General features: G+C 41.0%; 11 protein-coding genes across 11 annotated transcripts; 7 read left to right on the forward strand and 4 right to left on the reverse strand.

Annotated features, from left to right (window-relative positions):
* Positions 1 to 16: 16 nt before the first annotated feature.
* On the reverse strand, positions 17 to 2,365 carry KL911_002362 (uncharacterized protein; the record flags this gene model as incomplete). Its single annotated transcript, XM_043197423.1, has 1 exon — positions 17 to 2,365. The coding sequence occupies one exon, from the start codon at positions 2,363 to 2,365 to the stop codon at positions 17 to 19; it is 2,349 nt and encodes a 782-aa protein (XP_043054642.1).
* A 131-nt stretch (positions 2,366 to 2,496) lies between these two features.
* Positions 2,497 to 4,065, forward strand: KL911_002363 (uncharacterized protein; the record flags this gene model as incomplete). The annotated part of the gene is made up of 1 exon (XM_043197424.1): positions 2,497 to 4,065. One exon carries the CDS (start codon positions 2,497 to 2,499, stop codon positions 4,063 to 4,065), a length of 1,569 nt encoding a protein of 522 aa, XP_043054643.1.
* Positions 4,066 to 4,617: 552 nt separating this feature from the next.
* On the forward strand, positions 4,618 to 5,439 carry KL911_002364 (uncharacterized protein; the record flags this gene model as incomplete). Its single annotated transcript, XM_043197425.1, has 1 exon — positions 4,618 to 5,439. The coding sequence occupies one exon, from the start codon at positions 4,618 to 4,620 to the stop codon at positions 5,437 to 5,439; it is 822 nt and encodes a 273-aa protein (XP_043054644.1).
* A 693-nt stretch (positions 5,440 to 6,132) lies between these two features.
* Positions 6,133 to 8,400, forward strand: KL911_002365 (uncharacterized protein; the record flags this gene model as incomplete). The annotated part of the gene is made up of 1 exon (XM_043197426.1): positions 6,133 to 8,400. One exon carries the CDS (start codon positions 6,133 to 6,135, stop codon positions 8,398 to 8,400), a length of 2,268 nt encoding a protein of 755 aa, XP_043054645.1.
* A 173-nt stretch (positions 8,401 to 8,573) lies between these two features.
* KL911_002366 (uncharacterized protein) lies at positions 8,574 to 9,478 on the forward strand (the record flags this gene model as incomplete). The annotated part of the gene is made up of 2 exons (XM_043197427.1): positions 8,574 to 9,280; positions 9,451 to 9,478. The coding sequence occupies 2 exons, from the start codon at positions 8,574 to 8,576 to the stop codon at positions 9,476 to 9,478; spliced, it is 735 nt and encodes a 244-aa protein (XP_043054646.1).
* Positions 9,479 to 9,596: 118 nt separating this feature from the next.
* On the reverse strand, positions 9,597 to 10,625 carry KL911_002367 (uncharacterized protein; the record flags this gene model as incomplete). The annotated part of the gene is made up of 1 exon (XM_043197428.1): positions 9,597 to 10,625. One exon carries the CDS (start codon positions 10,623 to 10,625, stop codon positions 9,597 to 9,599), a length of 1,029 nt encoding a protein of 342 aa, XP_043054647.1.
* Positions 10,626 to 10,746: 121 nt separating this feature from the next.
* KL911_002368 (uncharacterized protein) lies at positions 10,747 to 12,147 on the reverse strand (the record flags this gene model as incomplete). The annotated part of the gene is made up of 1 exon (XM_043197429.1): positions 10,747 to 12,147. One exon carries the CDS (start codon positions 12,145 to 12,147, stop codon positions 10,747 to 10,749), a length of 1,401 nt encoding a protein of 466 aa, XP_043054648.1.
* A 156-nt stretch (positions 12,148 to 12,303) lies between these two features.
* KL911_002369 (uncharacterized protein) lies at positions 12,304 to 13,344 on the reverse strand (the record flags this gene model as incomplete). The annotated part of the gene is made up of 1 exon (XM_043197430.1): positions 12,304 to 13,344. The coding sequence occupies one exon, from the start codon at positions 13,342 to 13,344 to the stop codon at positions 12,304 to 12,306; it is 1,041 nt and encodes a 346-aa protein (XP_043054649.1).
* Positions 13,345 to 13,687: 343 nt separating this feature from the next.
* KL911_002370 (uncharacterized protein) lies at positions 13,688 to 15,265 on the forward strand (the record flags this gene model as incomplete). The annotated part of the gene is made up of 1 exon (XM_043197432.1): positions 13,688 to 15,265. One exon carries the CDS (start codon positions 13,688 to 13,690, stop codon positions 15,263 to 15,265), a length of 1,578 nt encoding a protein of 525 aa, XP_043054650.1.
* A 181-nt stretch (positions 15,266 to 15,446) lies between these two features.
* KL911_002371 (uncharacterized protein) lies at positions 15,447 to 16,310 on the forward strand (the record flags this gene model as incomplete). The annotated part of the gene is made up of 1 exon (XM_043197433.1): positions 15,447 to 16,310. One exon carries the CDS (start codon positions 15,447 to 15,449, stop codon positions 16,308 to 16,310), a length of 864 nt encoding a protein of 287 aa, XP_043054651.1.
* Positions 16,311 to 16,560: 250 nt separating this feature from the next.
* Positions 16,561 to 17,976, forward strand: KL911_002372 (uncharacterized protein; the record flags this gene model as incomplete). The annotated part of the gene is made up of 1 exon (XM_043197434.1): positions 16,561 to 17,976. One exon carries the CDS (start codon positions 16,561 to 16,563, stop codon positions 17,974 to 17,976), a length of 1,416 nt encoding a protein of 471 aa, XP_043054652.1.
* Between the last annotated feature and the right edge of the window lie 58 nt (positions 17,977 to 18,034).

Raw genomic sequence — 18,034 nt, forward strand, 5'->3', positions numbered from 1 at the left:
GGTACTTTCCTTATCATCAGAATATGTAATTCTCACTAAATACAACAGCAAACTTTTTCAGAAATAATTTAAGCTTATCAGCTGCTCTGAATACCTCATAAAGCTTGAACTGGTTTGAGCCCAATAGATGGACTAGCTCCACTGCCCTTGTGATTAGCAAATCACTTGCATATTTTTCAAAGGAGACTAGCAAGTTGAACGTCATGTCGAATAACACAGGTATGTATAAGTGTCTCAACTCACGATAGATTCTGCGGTCCTCAAGAGAAATGAACTCGTCGTTTGAAAGATCAAACAAAAAAGACTTGATGAGTTGCTCTATGGAAGTTGATACCTTCAGCACCTTTTCAATAAGAGCCTCCGACTTCATGCACATGGTATTCATCTGAAGTTCATTCAAACTTTTGAAATTCTCCGCAAATATCTGGTACTGCATCAACTCATCAAGTTTAAAGGCTGGAATCACAAACAGTCCCTCCGGTAGTTCATTAATACCCTCCAATGAGTCGACTTTGTATTTGTACTCACGAATAACCTCACGTATATTCATTGACCCAATCATCTCAATAGTTGCTTGAATCTTTCCACATAATAATAGCCTTCTAAAAAGGGAAACCAGAGATTCAACACAGTCGCTCAGCATCCCAGCATCATGGAACCAATGAACGGTACTAAACAGCTTACGATCACACTCGGTGACTTGTGAGCTGAGACAGATTTCTTGATCGTGAATATACATATGCTGGGTGCTTTTGAATAGTGACATTGCGCTTTTTCTCAGTATTGATTCTAATGGCAGATTGAGCTGTCTAATCACTTTGAGCTGTTTGACTCTCTCGCTTTTATCAAACTGATAATGGGAAAACAAATGTAGACATGTATCCACTAAGTCCTCATCGTTTGGGATGAAGGAGATGTAAATTGGAATCAAATCATAGTGCTTGTATAGGATCAGCCTCGAAATATAAGATCTCAGCAACTGCGTGTACTCGGTATTTGATATCAATTGATCACCAAAGATCAGTTCAAGAACTATCGCAAAATGGACAAGGACCCTCAATAAATAAGCGTCACTCGTGAGTTCAAACGAGTCGAGGCCTTCTGCAGAGTGCAATAGTAGATTTTGAAGTGCATCCAAACTATTTCTCATCAAACTCTCAACTTTATTGGACATTACAGACCCCATCAGAACACGAAGAGGATGTTGGCTCTGCTCTGCGATAATATGGTCAGGGGATGATGATAAAATATTCAAGGCATCAGTAATCGTTTCCACAGCCTTTGGTGGTCTAGGTAATCCAGAAGGGCACCAATCTGACGTTAGATTGGACTTTAAGGGAAACCCTTGTGCAACCATTGCTTGTTCTACCTCATAAAGAAAGATATTGTTGAGGTAAATCAGTAATTTAGACTCCCAAGAGTGAGCCTGCTGTTCGCACGAGTTCACGTCTCCGCAGAGAAATCCGTAGCACGATTTCTCATATTTAGAAAGAAGCTTCATCTGAGATAACTGGTACAAAGAGCGTCTCCACAAAATTGTATTCTTCACGCCAACTGGTTTTGCAGCGTTGTCATCCAATTCAACTCTTGGGTCGATATAATCCTGTAGAGCTGTCAATATGAGCGAAAAACCCCAGTTATTTGTATTCTCACACAATTGAAATATCTGTTCTATTTCCCCAGACAAAAGCAAATGGAAACAAGCTTTGAAAAAGGAATCGTTCTCACGTGTATCATCTTCATGCAAACCATCGCTAGAATTGGAGCGCAAATAAAAATCGTCATCGAGATACATATGAGCATATTTTGGATTGTTAGACTGAATTCGCATTTTTGTATTAAGCCATTTGGTTGCGGGCAACGAATCCATATTAGCTTTGTAATCATTATTAGTAATGTCAAGCTTGAAACTCTTCGAAAGCCACCTCATCAGGACATAGATCCGGGACAGCTCAGGATTTTGAATTAAAGCGTTGTCTGACATGATTGATCTAGAAGTGAATTTGTTGATATTTTTCGTCCTCGAAACCTCTCCGTCGCGATTAGATAAACCTTTGACGAAACTGTCTTGAAAAACTGTTTCTACCAAATCCCAAAATTGACACTCCAAAATCCAATTTTCAATTATGCTTTGATCTGTATTCTGCTCATAGGAGTTGAGGATTTCCTGGGCTGAGAACTTTCGGAAATCTCTGACTAGTTCATTAACAAACCGGTGACCAAAATTTATTCTAAAGTCTTTTAAAACTTTTGCAAAGTGAATATGGACATTTGTGTCTTCAACTTGAGGATCTAATTCGGGGATCTCCTCAAAAGCATGACTTGCAGCAAGGCTCTCGGGAGAATTCGAATAGTTGAGAGACATTTTTGTGGAAGGTATAGAATATTATTTGACTAAAATATATAATTACTTGCCCATAACTTAAACTGACAGTTCTGATGTGTTCAAAGTTATTTAGGTACTTGAAAACTTCCATCTTTATAAGCCGCAGAACAATGGTCGAGGTCTCCCTTACTGTAGGAAAACTTGATGCCTCACTTGCATTATTGCTCACACAAGATCATCACCTGATTGAATTCCCTACGATTCTTCTGCCAGATGGAATATCAGCTGGTTCTATCGTTAAAATACATTGCGAAAGAGATCTCAAGCAGGAAGAAGCTGAGGATGCGACGTTTGATAGGCTGCAAGAAGAGATCTTTAACACCTTTGGCAAAAATGAGCCAAAATCTCCTCAGCTCAAAATTGTGAACGTTACCCAAACGTCCTGTGTTCTTGAATGGGAACCATTGGAGCTGGGTACAGCTGAGTTGAACTCTCTCACCTTGTACAAAAATGGAACAAAGATAGGGCAAATAAGGAGCCCTTTGTCAAAAAAAAATATCAAGTTAAGTGGGCTGCCGGTGGACACTCAGTATAGATTTCATTTGAAGCTCGAGACCAGTGCTGGCAGCTACCTCTCGAACATTGTTGAATTAAGAACTCACAAGATGACAGATTTGAGCGGTATAACCGTTTGTATTGGGGAGATTGACTTTGAAGGTGAACCGTTTTCTCTTCAAGACATAGAACAATCACTCAACAAGATTGGTGCAAGACCGATGTCGAAGGAAGTGAAGATTGATACGACGCAATTTATATGTACTCGCAAGACAGGTTCTCAGTACGAAAAAGCGAAATCACTTAACATTCCAATCGTACGTCCTGAATGGTTAAAGGCGTGTGAACTCGAGCGCCGAATTGTTGGTGTCAGCAAGTTCTACCTAGACTCTGAAAATCCAATTTGGAGGGAAAAAGAATATTGGGGCTCACCTAGATCTGAAATAGATCAAGGCCAAAACCGGCTGCAGACGGGTAGCACTGGTGAAGATAATGAGGACTCAAGAGATAGCAATACATTCAACACAATTGATCCCAGAGAGATGTTTGAAGAGCAGCCTACTGAAGAAACAAAGCCAAGCATTTTAAAGGCCGACGTCGAGGGAACTTCTGTCGAACCCGAAACTCTTGCAGAGGAGAAGGAGAAAGTACACGCATCAGAGCTTACAGAATCAGGTTCTCCTACTGATACTCATCACGACTCAAATCATCAGGAAACTAAAGAAGTTCCGGAAAATGATAACACTCATGACACCAATGAATCCTTTGAAGAGAAGACGAAGTGGCGCGATCACTCGTCTCTGGAAAACGTACGGGGTGAAGACTCGAATCAAGGCATGAAAAAGAGCAAGATAGAAGCAAACTCGAGAGATATGAGTCAGCCCTTATTGAATGCTGAATCAAGTGTGCAAGAAACTGCCGTCTCTAACGATCAGCATGACGTTCCTGATAACTTAGAGTTAGACAACAACGAATCTGTTAAATCTGCTGGCGAAAAGGGCGCCGTTGGAAATTCGGAGGTACCCGTCGATGCAGAGATTATCAACACAGAAGGTAATGCTTCAGAATCTTTGCGGAGAAAATCTGATCAGAAGCCTTCAAAAGCAGTTGGGCCGGAAGAGTCATCCTGTTCTTCGTCAGATAAGAAGAACAAAGGCGGAAAGAAGAAGAACAGAAAAAAGTGAATAGGTGATGATTTCCAATATAGTTCTCATGAGCGGCCTTCAGCTATTGAGTTTCTACGTATATCTTATACATGAAAATGGGTTTATTCACCAAATAATCTTCTCACTCTTCTTAAGACTGAGTCTTTGTCTGGGTCATACGGGTGATCCTTAGAAGGGATTTCCAGAATGGCTGGAAAAGGATTTGTAAACGTGTCTATCAATAATCTTATCCTCTCGGCAATATGCTGGTTAATTAGAAGAATCGCAATATCATCTCGTTGAACAAATTGGTTGAAGTATAGTTGGAGTTCTTCTTCTTTTGTGTTATCAGTGCAAACCAGAAAGTTTTTTTCTTTGTTCGGTTCGTTTGAGACTTGTCCTATCCCTGCCAGCAACATACCCGTGATTGTGTCCTCATCCCCCATAACTGCAATCAATGTTCGATTTTTATTTGCCTCCATAGCGAATGCTGCGACCTTTACGTTACGAACAACGGTATCCAAGAAATTTGGCAGCTTTTTTTTTTTTCCGTTCTCTCTCGAAATCACGAAGGATTTTGATTGTATTTTGATGTTTCGATTCTCTTCCAATATTTATAAAAGACTTGCTGAGACTACGAATATTCGCGGACTCCATTCATCAATTCATCCATTGGCCGGGCATAGTAAATGGGCAAATATAAAGCATAAGAAAGCAGCAAATGATGCTGCTAAAGCAGCTATTTCTTTTAAGATGTCGTCGAAATTGACGATGCTTGCTAAAATAGGTGGAGCAGACTTGTCCAAGAACATTGAACTCAGTAACGCTATCGATCAAGCAAAATCTATGAATATACCGAAAAAGGTGATTGAAACAGCCATAAAGCGAGGAACAGGAGAGCTCAAATCGCAGGACAGAATGGAGACAGTTACATATGAAGGTATGGCACCTGGTGGGGTAGCAATCGTTGTTGAGGCAATCACAGATAACAAAAACAGAACATTGGGGTCCCTCAGGCCCTGTTTCAACAAATACGGTTTGAGCATGACTCCTACAACCTATATGTTTGATAAAAAGGGAATGATCTTGATTGATATAGAGAAATCGGATTTCGATTCTGTTTTCGAGAAAATTTTAGAGCTGGGAGCTGAGGATATACTAGAAGTTGACGAAGAAAGTAACCTCGTAGAAGTGATTACCGATCCCGCGGAATTTGGAAGGATTGCAAATGAACTGAAAAATGAATACAAGATCAGGGAGATGCAGATTGGCTTTATGCCAAAAGCCGATATGGCGACTTCCATTACCGATGAAGAGATAAGAATCGTTTACGAGAAATTTATCGCAAGCATAGAGGATCTTGACGATGTTACACAAGTCTATACCAATTTGAAGGATGACAAAAGTCGTTAACGACTGCTAATTTATATTGGTCTAAAATGGCATAAACCTAGGACACTTTGACGTAGTACTGATTATAGTGTGAAGCAAGTTGCTTTATAACACTTCACTCTTGTTTGCTAATAACTTCCTCCAACTTGTCATCAAATTTCGGAGCCTTTCTCCCCAGTTTCAAGGTCTTGTCCGTTCTCAGCTTTTTGGAAGAGAAATAGATGGCGGAAACGCATGCCATCCCACAGGCTGCGAACAGCGGATACAGTTCAACTGGAATGCTTTTAAGAAAGGAGCTAGATTTCTCGATATGTTAGTCCTTTGACAAAATTGAGATGACTACTTACAGCAGCGTTGAATGTTGGATTGGTTGGCCTCATTATTCTCAATCAGATGCTACCTAAAGTTTTGTAAATTCCTATTGCCGATGAAAAAGCAAATCAGTTTATTAATTGCACGATTCAAATATATTAAATATTAAAGGACCAATCAGCAATTTTTAGTTAGTCTTATTTTGGTTATGAGCTCCGTTGAGCTCCTTGAAGGTCGAAACGATGGCAGTCGCGTCGATTGCAGTGCACATAACCCCATTACCTGCCAAGCTTCATCGAGTCGAAATTTGAGGATAGGGAGTCCGTGATAGTCCTGTTAAAGTTGGACATTAGTGCGGGTATTGTTCTATTTGATTGAATTTTTGACTCATTACAATAATATATGACTTCAAGAGGCAATCAATCAAATAACCCATCAGGCTCCAGATTCACAGGAGGTAATCAGCATCGTCGTACAGGCTCTAAGAATTGGTCACACATCAATGTATCTTCGACTCCTAACTACAGTGCTTCCACGTTCATGACTAATGGAAGAAAGGCAAATAGTGCTGCTCAGATGGGCACAACTCAAGTACATAATGCTGCGTACCATCTGCCGAACTCAGCCCAAGACCAGGAAGCATCGTTAAAGCATATGAACGATCGATTATTGTTTGGACTCATCCGGAGTATTGGCTGTAAGAGTAGAATTACAACTAACTCTGGAGCTACCTATGATGGAATTTTATATACTAGTGGCGGCATCACGGACTCAGGAGTTGCTTTAATTCTGAAGTACCCGCAACTGAAAAAAAGTTCTTTTACTCCATCAGATGAAGACTTCAACAATAAGGCTGAACTACCGGAGACTCTGATTCTTTCGGAAAAGGATATATTAAAGATGGAATTTGATTCTGTGAATTTCGAAACTTTTGAGCAAACTGGAAAACCAAGAGTGAATGCATCGGGCAAAAGTTTTAGGACAGACATTGATATATCGGCTAACTCTGCATTTCATGAAAGGGAATTACAAAAATGGGTACCAGATGAAGATATCGATGTAAGATTGACTGAAGGATTGGAGGACGCCGACTCGAACGTCCACTGGGATCAGTTTGAAGTGAATGAACGTAAATTTGGTATCCAATCTACTTACGACGAAAACTTGTACACCACAAAGATTTCTAAAAGTGCGCCAGATTATGAGCAAAGGTTGAAGGAAGCGGAGCAAATAGCTAAGGAAATCGAATCTCAAGGCTACAATGGCAATATACACCTTGCTGAAGAGAGAGGCATTATACTAGATGATGCAGGAGTTGACGAAGAAGACAAATATTCAGGAGTTGCCAGAGAACCTGTCCCTCTAAATGAAGGCGACGCATTACTACTTGGAATGTTGAGGGCTAACACAAAAGATCAGAAAACCGAGTTGAGACCTACTGCCACAGGGAAGAACTTACCTCGTAGACAGCGTGCTGCAAACTTTCATGGCGACCGCGCCGTAGGTGCTAGTTCTGTCACTGAAGAAAAAAAAGATGGTACTCTCGAATCACCCATGGGCTTGGATGCACTTGAACAAGACATTAGTGACCATCAGGTACAAGCTTCTAACTCTGAGCGTCCAAAGAAAATAGTGGCTGAAAACAGGAAGGTCAGCCATCAGAATGAAATCAATTCATTCCGAGAATTCTCGGCAACCTTCAAAGTGCCAACAAAATTTCCTCCAGACTTACTCCCTATACTTTCGAAAGATAAGGTCAAACAGAACGAGATAATGAAAAAGTCAGAAACAGAAGAATGCGAAAAAGACGAAAACAGTGAAGAAGGTGATGATCCCTCAAGAACTGCAGACATCGATACCCAATCCAAAACCCCCACTCCTATTTTGAGTAAGAAAAAGATGGACCCAAGAACTGCTCCCACCTTTAAAATGAATCCAAATTCAATTCCCTTTTCTCCAAGTTTTTCATCTTCAAGAAACTCTCCAGCCTTGTCCTCTAGTGAGATAGTACAATCTCCGCAGCAGCGCACCAGGAAAGAAGCAGCATCTTTCTTCCCTACAGGTAAATCGCCAAAGGAACTGGCAATTCATGACGTCTGTGGAGAATTCTTCAACACCAAATTCAACGTGCTCATTAAAGCGCGGATAGAGTACGAGGAAAAGAACGAAACAAAAAATGCTCTTATAATTAATATTGAAAAACCTTTCGCGACTCCTCCAACTTGGCCATCTACTGTTGAGGAATCATATAAGATGGCGTTTTCAAAACAACCTGAGTGGATTGGCTCTCCAGCGGCATTACCGCCGATGCAAAAAAGAATGTACCAAGTCTCAGCTCAACCTTTCCCAATGATGGCTCCTCCGCCTCAACAGCATCCGCCAGTGCCTCAACCTATTATGATGGCTCAGCCTATGCAAATGGATCCCCATAATATGCACATGCCCCAACCCACATTTGTCGTCCCTCAATTTCAACAACCTCAGTTTATTCCCTTTTACCAACCGCCGCCAAACGTTCCACAGATGGCCTATGGAATTCCTCAGAATCAAAATCTTGCGAACGGTGCTATACCACTATCAATGAGACAGCAAGGGCACAGAAACTCTAGAAACCACCAATATACTCAGCCACAACTGAATGCTAGGGGCGGAAATGGTTACAAATTTTGAAGAACGTTTTGCGATCGGCTGATTTCATGTATTGCTGGATTTGGAAAGTAGCGCAAAGTACACGATCTTCATCAGGACGTTGTAGTAAGCAAGCACTAAGTCTGCAATAAAAGAAACCTTTGCCTTTTCATCAGAAAATTATTTTTTTAATTTCTCGATCTACTACGTACACAATGTCGGTCTATCGAATATTGGGAGGCATTTACATAAGCTCCGTAGAGCCCCTTGACAAAGGTTCGGATATAAGAAAAGAGCACGGAATAGAATATATTATCTCGGTACAGAAACAAAGCGTACCTGAATTATATGTCAAGGCTCCTTATCGTCACCTTCAAATTCCAGTGGACGATGATGAAAAGTCAAATATAATATCTTTCTTTGAACAAACGAATCGTTTCATATGCTTTGCACTGTATGGAAATTATAACCAGGTACCCAATACAGCAAAACTAGCCAAGCATAAATCTAGCATCTTGATACACTGTAATGCTGGATGTTGTAGATCTCCTACAGTTTTGGCAGCTTTTTTAATGAAATATTATCAAATGAGCTTAAAAGTTGCACTTTATGCAATGAAACGAGTTAAGTCAGATGTTTGCCCCAACAATAGCTTTCTACGTCAACTGAAATTATACGAAGAGCTAGGTTGTCAGGATAGCCCGAAAATACTGAGAGGTATTCCAATATATAAACAGATGGTATTGGAACTTGGCTACGATAATCATGAGGCTATTGTTAAATCTGATGACTTCTATGGAGATGAATCGACAAATTTTGACGTAACGAGTGTTTTGAGGTGCAAAAGATGTAGGATCACGCTGGCTAATTCAGCATCATTCATACCTCACGAACCACCATCAGATGACAAAGATAAGCAAGCGTTTTTCGTCAAAAACGCTTTCAAATCAAAAAGAATTACGAATATTCAAAGGGGAGCAAGAGAGTGTACACATTACTTTGTTGAACCGTTGAAATGGATGCAAGCAGAATTATCATTGGGTGAATTGGAGGGTAAATTCCTGTGCCCCAAATGTCATGCCAAGGTTGGAGCGTATTCATGGAGGGGCTCTCGTTGTAGCTGTGGAAAATGGATGGTCCCTGCAATTCACTTGCAGAAAGCTAAGGTTGATGAAGTAAGCCAGGGCCAATCTGGCTCGCTGATACGAAATCCTGTAGCTTCATTGACGGATGGATAATTACTCTATAGTCATATCATAATCAGATGACCTGGCGGTGTTCGCACGAAGATCTATTCTCAGCCCTGGGGATCGTAGACAGGGACTGTCCTGTAAGTCAGCAGGGTCATGCCAAAGAATATATGGAGTTTGTGGAGAGGTATCGCCTGTTGCAGTATCACCTTCCCGACCAGTGTGACCAATTCTTATTTGGTTTGATGCTGATGTTTCAGTCGTCGCAGTCGTCGATGTAAGAGGCCCGGAATGGAGTAGTACGTTATCAGTAGCATCATATGCTGTGGGAGAATTCGAATTATACTCCACCGGGCAATTAATTGAGATGCTATGATCATCTTGATATTCCTCAGAGGCCATGAACGCTTCCGGATCATTGATGACAGCATTGTCATTACGCATAATGCCGTCGCCGCCATCACTATCACCATCAATATCATCATTATCATCATTATCGTCATCATCATCATCATCATCATCACCATCACCGTTAGTGTCGAAATCCAGAGGGTAGACATCATTGTTTGGGACACCAGCATCAAGATCAGTTTCTGTATTGTTGTTCAAGTGAAGGGAATGGGTGAGTTCTTCAACACTGTTACCAACCATGTTATCCACTTCTTCGTCTTCATCTGCAGCTGTGAACACGTCCCCACCTTCGAAGTTGATAGGATCATCGTCTTGATGTTGTTCTTCACATAACTGCTTCAAGGTTTTCTCAAGTCCCATAGGTTTCAAATAACTATAGCCAACTTTATTAAGGTCGCTGAGATATTTCAGATCTCGAGATATCGAAGTTGCCAAATACTCTAATGTAGTATTACTTGCTTGTTCCGAAGGTAATATTAACAACCCACTAGTCATGTCTGACATTCTGATCGGCGTTGGAAATGCAGGTGAATACGAAGACAGTGGCGGAAATCGGCTTGCATTGATTTCAGAATCTCTCTCCTGGAGTTTTGTAGACTGCCTTATGTTGGACTCCAGCATCCACAGGTGATGCGCATCACGGGGAATCAAATCTGGTAAATACATAAATTAAGTCGAAATGATCAACACTAGAGCAGGCGCTCAAACACACCGAAATATTTAAACATCTAATTTTGGTTTTTTGAGGGTCTATTTACATGAGCTAGACTAAACACCTTTGCACAAGTCAAGCCGTCAAATGTCTTTCTTCGCCTTTAAAAAGTCTATCCCACTGTCCTTTTTTGTGAAGCATTGCCAGAACCAGCACCACAGGCAGTTGCCATATCGAGCTCCAGAAAGTCTTCTTAGCATAAAAGTTCGCTAGATCAATAGCTTTTTGAGATGGACCGCCACTTTTCTGAACTTTATGCGAGTAGTTCAAACGTTGTTGCCACCAAAATCTGAAGGACATGTATGCCATCCAACCATTCAAAACACTGGAGTCAAGCATAAACAGTGGATCAGTCACATCGTAGTAACATAGTCCGAAACAAATTAAAAACATCAGTACTGAGTACCTTAAAGCGACTCGAGCGTTCAGTTTCGGATTCTCAAAAGCGGCCATGACATAACCTGCACGCTTATATTCATCACGGATGTTATGACTTAGAGAGTTGAAGTGCGGGAATTGCCATGCGTACAGCAGTAAAGCCAAACACCACGCGCCTGGATCGCTCAAACTTGAACATGCCGCCCATCCCATTAAGGGCGGAATTGCCCCCACAACTGCACCAACCCAGGTGTTCAGAATTGACACCCTTTTCAAAGAAGTATATATCCATGAGTAAAGAACAATATTAGTGAGTCCTAATGCAGCAACTACTGGATTAACTCCATAGTATAAAATTGTGCAACCAAGCAAGCCAATTATCGATGCAAAGGCAAAGGCCTCATTAGGTGTAACAGATCCATTGACAACAGGACGAGCTTGCGTTCTTATCATCAGTCTATCGTATTCGAATTCTCTTCCCATGTTGATAGCATTAGCGCTTCCAGAAGCCATTAACGTCCCTAATGTTAAGCAGACAAATTCAGATAAACTTGTAGAATTAGGGGCTAATGCATACGAGCAAATGGATGATAACATGATAAGAAATGTTAGTTGAGGTTTTGTAAGAGCCAAATACGGAGCGCACAGCTGTTTCAAACTGGGGCTCTCGTCCTGTAACATGCGTTGTAAAACAGACGACTTCTTTGCGATTTCAATTTTAGGTTTCACCTCAAAAGGAATATGTGATATATCAGGTCGAGGATGGCAGGCCAAAGCCGATTTAGCGACTGATTTGATGACATTCGTAGAATCATCAGAAGCCAAAGCGGAAATTGACTTTGATGTGTACGGTAAATTTAATAGCTTATAGTTTGGATCAAACTGGAGGTTTAATTTCCTTTTAGTTTTGCATTGGACATCGTTACGGTCAAAATTTATAGCAACGTTATTCAGCTGTTCGTTGGAGTAATAATAACATCTTCGTGATATTTTGGTAAATGGAGTTTTCATAGTTGACTGGAACACGGTGATTGTAGTCCAACAGACACTAGTATTTGAGAACAAAGGTATCCCCGAGATTTGTGATTTCCAAATCATTCTTTAACGCAGAGGCTTCAGAGAGTCGAAAGACGGTCAAATTTAGGCCTATTCTAAGTTTTGCAGGATATCCATTTTTTCAGGTTTGTTAGACGGGTAACGCGACAAGATTACGATTGTAAAACAAAAGCAAGGATGTTTCATTTCTATTTAATTTCATGATCTACCAGTCTCAACAACCTCTTCCATCGCATTGTAATCAGAGTCATTAGCCTTAGATAAGCTGGGATCTTTTAGATTTGCTTCGTTCGATTTCTTGTTTTGAATCTTGTTCTCGATTAGATCATGAAACGCTATGATTGATCTGACCAGGCTGCTTACGTACAAAATCATAAGCTCATCATTCGTTTTCACGTTGAAAGCAGTTGTGAGATGCTTGTTCTCCGATTCACCGGATTCCTGATCCAAAAGATCAGCGGAAAACGCGGAAATGTTTGGCAAAAGATTGAATATGTCTTGCAACTTTCCCAATATTACATGATTCACAGGTAAGTCTCCCGTTTTTATTTTGCTCAGATAACCAACAATGGTGAGGAGTCTTTCCTTGAGTGAAGAGAGCGATTTGAAATTATTTGTGAGCCTGATTGATAAATTCCCGCAAGCCTGATCTCTGATGTCTCTCAATAGATGCTCAACACCTATCTCTTCTGCTTCTTCAGCAAGAATCGTGGAAGGCAAATGTATAAACGTTTTTTCGCTTGATGATCCGTCCTCCTTGATTTCTTCGATTGAAGTGTAGCAGTCAGTCGGAATATCAATCTTGTCAGTCGAATTAACATCTACAATTAGTAAGAGAGGAGAGGGTGTGAACTTCTTGAAAATCTCGTTTATCTTGAGGTCGCTGCTTTTAAGTTTGGGACCCGAGTGATACCATCCTATCAATTTTTCTTTTGCATTGATCTTTTTGAACATTTCAAGCATGTTTTCAATGAAATTGTGGTCTAAGAACCAGATATCAGGGTTCTTCTCATCCTCCTCAAATGGTATGGCAAATGAATTCGTGACTTTCAGAGAGTCTTTCTGTGTATTATCACCAAGAATAACACCCAGAACTCTTTTTGTTGACCCCGATGTTGAAGTTGCCGTGGTCTTCATCACTCTTTCATAATGATCCACTACAGACAGGAGTACTAGGGGTGCCACAGACACTGTGGTCGAAAGCATATTAGCCGAACTTGAAGAGGAAACAGGGGACATCAATTATGGGATCGAGTAATATTTTTATCCAAACGAAAATCGGTGGCAAAGCTTCCTTTTACGATAACATCTTTACACCGCCAGAAGAAACAGGATTGATTTTGTCATAATGACGGCGCTATAACGTATATTACAACGTATCTAACGATACTCCTTATCCAAAGCAACTTGGCTCAAATTTTCTTGTAGTCAGGTTTTGCAATCACGCTTTCGCCAAATCTCATAAGGAAATTTATAGGAAAAGCTTTTGGGTATATAGGAACTAGGCGCACATGCAAATTTATCCAACAAACGGAAAAATCCTAGGGAATTTTGTTAGCTTCTGATATTTACGACTGATGAAATGTTTATGAGGTCTAGAACATTGACAGAAAATCACAAAATTTTGAACAAGCCACTGACGCGTGCATCGCTGAATGCACTCAGTCAGCAGCAGAAGGGCATCATTAGAGGTTTTCCTAAGATTCACAGTCCTCACCGAAACGTACACTACCGGAAAACGTCATTATTTGCAGCTGCAACCATTAAAGTGTCCCTACCGCGTTCATTTAGCACATACCACGGATTCCCAAATGCAAACCTTATAAATGGCACAAGAGAGCTGCTCAAGAAACGTCAATTTTCGACTAAAGCTAGATTTTCATCACGACTAAAACGCGTCAAGTTCCGCTCCTGGTTCACATTGACTTCAGTTTCTCTCATTTTTTTTGGTGTTGTGGCCAGAAGCTTCATTGAGATTGAAGATAACCGAGAAGCAAAGGAGTCAAAGATAAAAAGATCTCACAACGTAGAATCATGGCCCCTTTATATATACTCAAGACTTCCCTTGAATTCACTTTCCAGGCTTTGGGGGCAACTAAATAGCATTGATCTTCCTGTATGGTTGAGGGGCCCATGTTTCAAGTTTTACTCGGTAATTTTTGGCGTGAATCTGGAAGAAATGGCTGATCCTGATCTTACACACTACAAAAATCTGGCGGAGTTTTTCTGTCGGCCGATCAAACCAGAGAAAAGACCTGTCGATACTTCTGCAACCCTCTGTTCTCCATGCGATGGCAAGGTTCTGAAGTTTGGCATCGTCGAAGAAGATGGAGGGATAGAGCAGGTGAAAGGAATAACCTACAAAGTTGATGCTTTGCTGGGCACGCACGATGCGCCGAAAATCGAAGCTCGTCCTCAACAGTTCGATTTAAAAAAAACCCAAAAAGAAGCTCATTTTATTGACTTACATGGGGGTATCAAGGCTTTGACATATAAGAAGGAGGGCGATCAGTCTCTCATTCATTCATCGACATCACGTATTTTGTCTGTTTCGAGAACTCTTGTTGGCTCTGAAGGACACAAAGAAACCAACAGGCTGTTTTACGCGGTCATATACTTAGCACCGGGGGATTACCATAGATTCCACTCGCCGGTTGAGTGGGTGGCAACATTGAGGAGACATTTTGTCGGTCAACTGTACTCAGTTGCACCGTACTTTCAGCGGACCTTGCAAAACCTGTTCATACTGAACGAGAGAGTCGCAATTCTCGGCTACTGGAAGTATGGTTTCTTCAGTATGACTCCTGTAGGCGCGACAAATGTTGGCTCCATAAAGCTGAATTTTGACACCCATCTTGCAACAAACGAAGTGTACGAACATGAAATATATTCTAAAGACAGATTAGATGAAGCGTTGACCGAGAAGTACAATGTCCAGGAGCGCAAAAAGTTGAAAAAAGACACTTGTTATGAAGCGACTTATGCGAATGCGTCGAAGGTGCTTCATGGATTTCCGTTAGTCAGAGGAGAGGAAATGGGCGGCTTCAAACTTGGGTCTACAATTGTATTGGTTTTCGAAGCCCCTCCGAATTTCCAATTTGATCTCCAAGAAAATCAGCAGGTGCTGATGGGACAAGGAATTGGTAAAGTAGGACTTTAAGGGTGGCTAAACTCGTTTCCTTCTATGTACTACTTAGTATCTTTTACAAGTTTCAACATATCCACTTGTAGGCAGTGCAGCTTATTTTTTCCATGCGAAAGGGTGAATCCCGGAAAAATCAAGCGAGAATATTTTGAGTAAAAATTAGATACCCTTAAGCTGTAATCACTGTACAATAACCATGCTGCCATCGCTAGCACCATGGAATGCAGCATTCACTAGCGCAGTGGCTTCTGAATTAGAATCTGAGCCATTTGTTTCATTCTCATTTGCCAACGTAGGTGAACACGGGATTCCTCACACCAGAACTTGTGTATTCAGGGGATTTCTCTTCAACGATACCAAAACCAATGTTCTTCTATTTACATGCGATAAGAGATCAGCAAAGTTTAAAGACCTCATCAAAAATTCCAATTTTGAGGCATGTTTCTATTTCCATAAAGCCCGTAAGCAATTTAGATTCAGCGGAGCGGCTAGGGTAATAACAGATGAGAGGTGTCCCATCATAGATTTGACCAATTTATCTACGATATCGAATTCTGAGGATATAATTTGTCAGTCACAGATTAGGCTAAACGATAATGATCTTGTTGCGGAACAAGAACACGATTTTTACTCCATTGGACTTAACAACGTCGGAATTGATGAACCTTTGACGTACAAAATCGTATCCCCTTCGCAGATACAAAATATGAACGCGAGTACATTATCACTAGCTGATATGAACATACCACTTCATGCTCCCACCGAGGAGGAATGGAAAGCCGAAAGACAGAGATGCTGGAATGATCTATCCCGAAGTTTGAAGAGATCTTTCAAAAGACCTCCACCAGGGTCATTGCTAACAAACGAAAAGTATACACTGCTGGATTCGATCAATAGGGGTGTTGATGGAACGTCATCCGGCCAGGAAAACTTTGTTGTGGTTTGCATGTTTGTGAAAGCTGTGGATTTGATAGAACTTACAGGTGGCGTCGATAAACGTTACCTGTATAAAAAAAGTTACGACATCGATGTTTGGAAGGAATATGAGGTTTGCCCTTGATGTTTTAGAGTTTGGACCTCATTTTCGCGACAAGAAGCTCTCATTCTAATACATCAGAATTACCCTGATTTATGAAAAAAAGCCGCTTGCTTGCTGTAAGTCCTTCCTATTTAATCATGCCGCTTGGATCAAAGTTGTACCATAGCCGCATTCTAGGTAATGCCGCTATTTTAGATCTTACCATATATATATATATATATATATATAGTCTGAATTCTCAGAAACAAGGGAAGGCGATTGAAGTTCGACCATGTCATATACAGAGAGATTTTTCAAGGAAGAGCCGTCTGCTCCAAAGATGGTGACGGATACCATTCCCGGTCCAAATGGTCAAAAGGCTATCAAATCACTTAACGAGGTATTCGATGCTAGATGTGTATACTTCTTAGCTGATTACAAAAAGTCTATTGGGAACTACATTGTGGACGCAGATGGTAACACTTTACTGGACTGCTACGCCCAAATCGCTTCCATTCCACTTGGATATAATAACCCTGAGCTCATTAAGATTGCTAAATCTGATGAAATGGTTTCTGCTATTGTCAACAGAGCAGCATTGGGAAACTTCACGGGAGTTGAGTTTGAAAAAATCCAAAGAAGCCTTCTAAAATATGCACCAAAGGGTCAAAAGTATGTGTGGAATGCTCTCTCGGGAGCAGATGCTAACGAATTGGCATTTAAGGCTGTCTTCTTCAATTACCAGTCAACGAAGAGAGGGTTCGAGAAGCCATTTTCAGCCGAAGAGGAACAGTCGTGTATGGAGAATGAAGCCCCAGGTAACCCTGAGCTTGCAATCCTGTCATTCGGAAGAGCTTTTCATGGCAGATTATTTGCTTCCGGATCGGCAACCAGATCAAAGCCGGTTCACAAAATGGATATGCCATCTTTCAAATGGCCAAAAGCAGAATTTCCTGCGTATCGGTATCCGTTGGAGGCTAACGAGGAGTTCAATCAAAAGGAAGATAAAAGATGCTTATCTATTGTGGAAGAGTTTTTCAAAACATGGCACTGCCCTATAGCCGGTGTTATTGTCGAACCTATCCAATCTGAGGGTGGTGACAATCATGCATCTGCTGTCTTTTTCCAAGGTCTACGAGACATCACGTTGAAGTATGGCGCAAAGCTCATTATTGATGAAGTACAGACAGGATGTGGTGCTACAGGTCTCATGTGGGAACACGAGAGATACAATATTACTCCTCCTCCGGACCTTGTTACCTTTTCCAAGAAAATGCAATCTGCAGGGTACTTCTTCAACGACCAAAAACTCATTCCAAATATGCCTTATAGGCAATTCAACACTTGGTGCGGTGACGAAAAGCTGATCATGTTGGCTGCTGCCATCTGCAAGGAAGTACAGGAAAAGAATCTACTAACTTCGATCAGGGAAACGGGCGACTTTTTGTATCAAAAGCTCGAGGATCTTCAAAAGAGATACCCTAATTACCTGCAAAATTTAAGAGGTAAGGGAAAGGCTTGTTTCATCGCTTTTGACATGCCATCCCCAGAAAAAAGAGCTGAGTTTTTGAACAAGATGCGCATCTCGGGTGTTAATATCGGTGGCTGTGCGGAAGTTGGTGTGAGGCTCAGACCAACCTTGGTTTTCGAAAAGAAGCATGCACAAATTTTGGTGGATGTCCTTGAAAAAGTCCTTGCAACTTTGTGACTACATATATATAAATATCGAAATTGAAACTTGGTAATGCTTTTATTTGGTAACAATT

This window comes from Ogataea haglerorum (assembly GCF_019207285.1).
Source record: "Ogataea haglerorum isolate 81-453-3 chromosome Unknown 81-453-3_NODE_6_length_583072_cov_95.821986, whole genome shotgun sequence".
In the NCBI taxonomy this organism is placed as follows: domain Eukaryota; kingdom Fungi; phylum Ascomycota; class Pichiomycetes; order Pichiales; family Pichiaceae; genus Ogataea; species Ogataea haglerorum.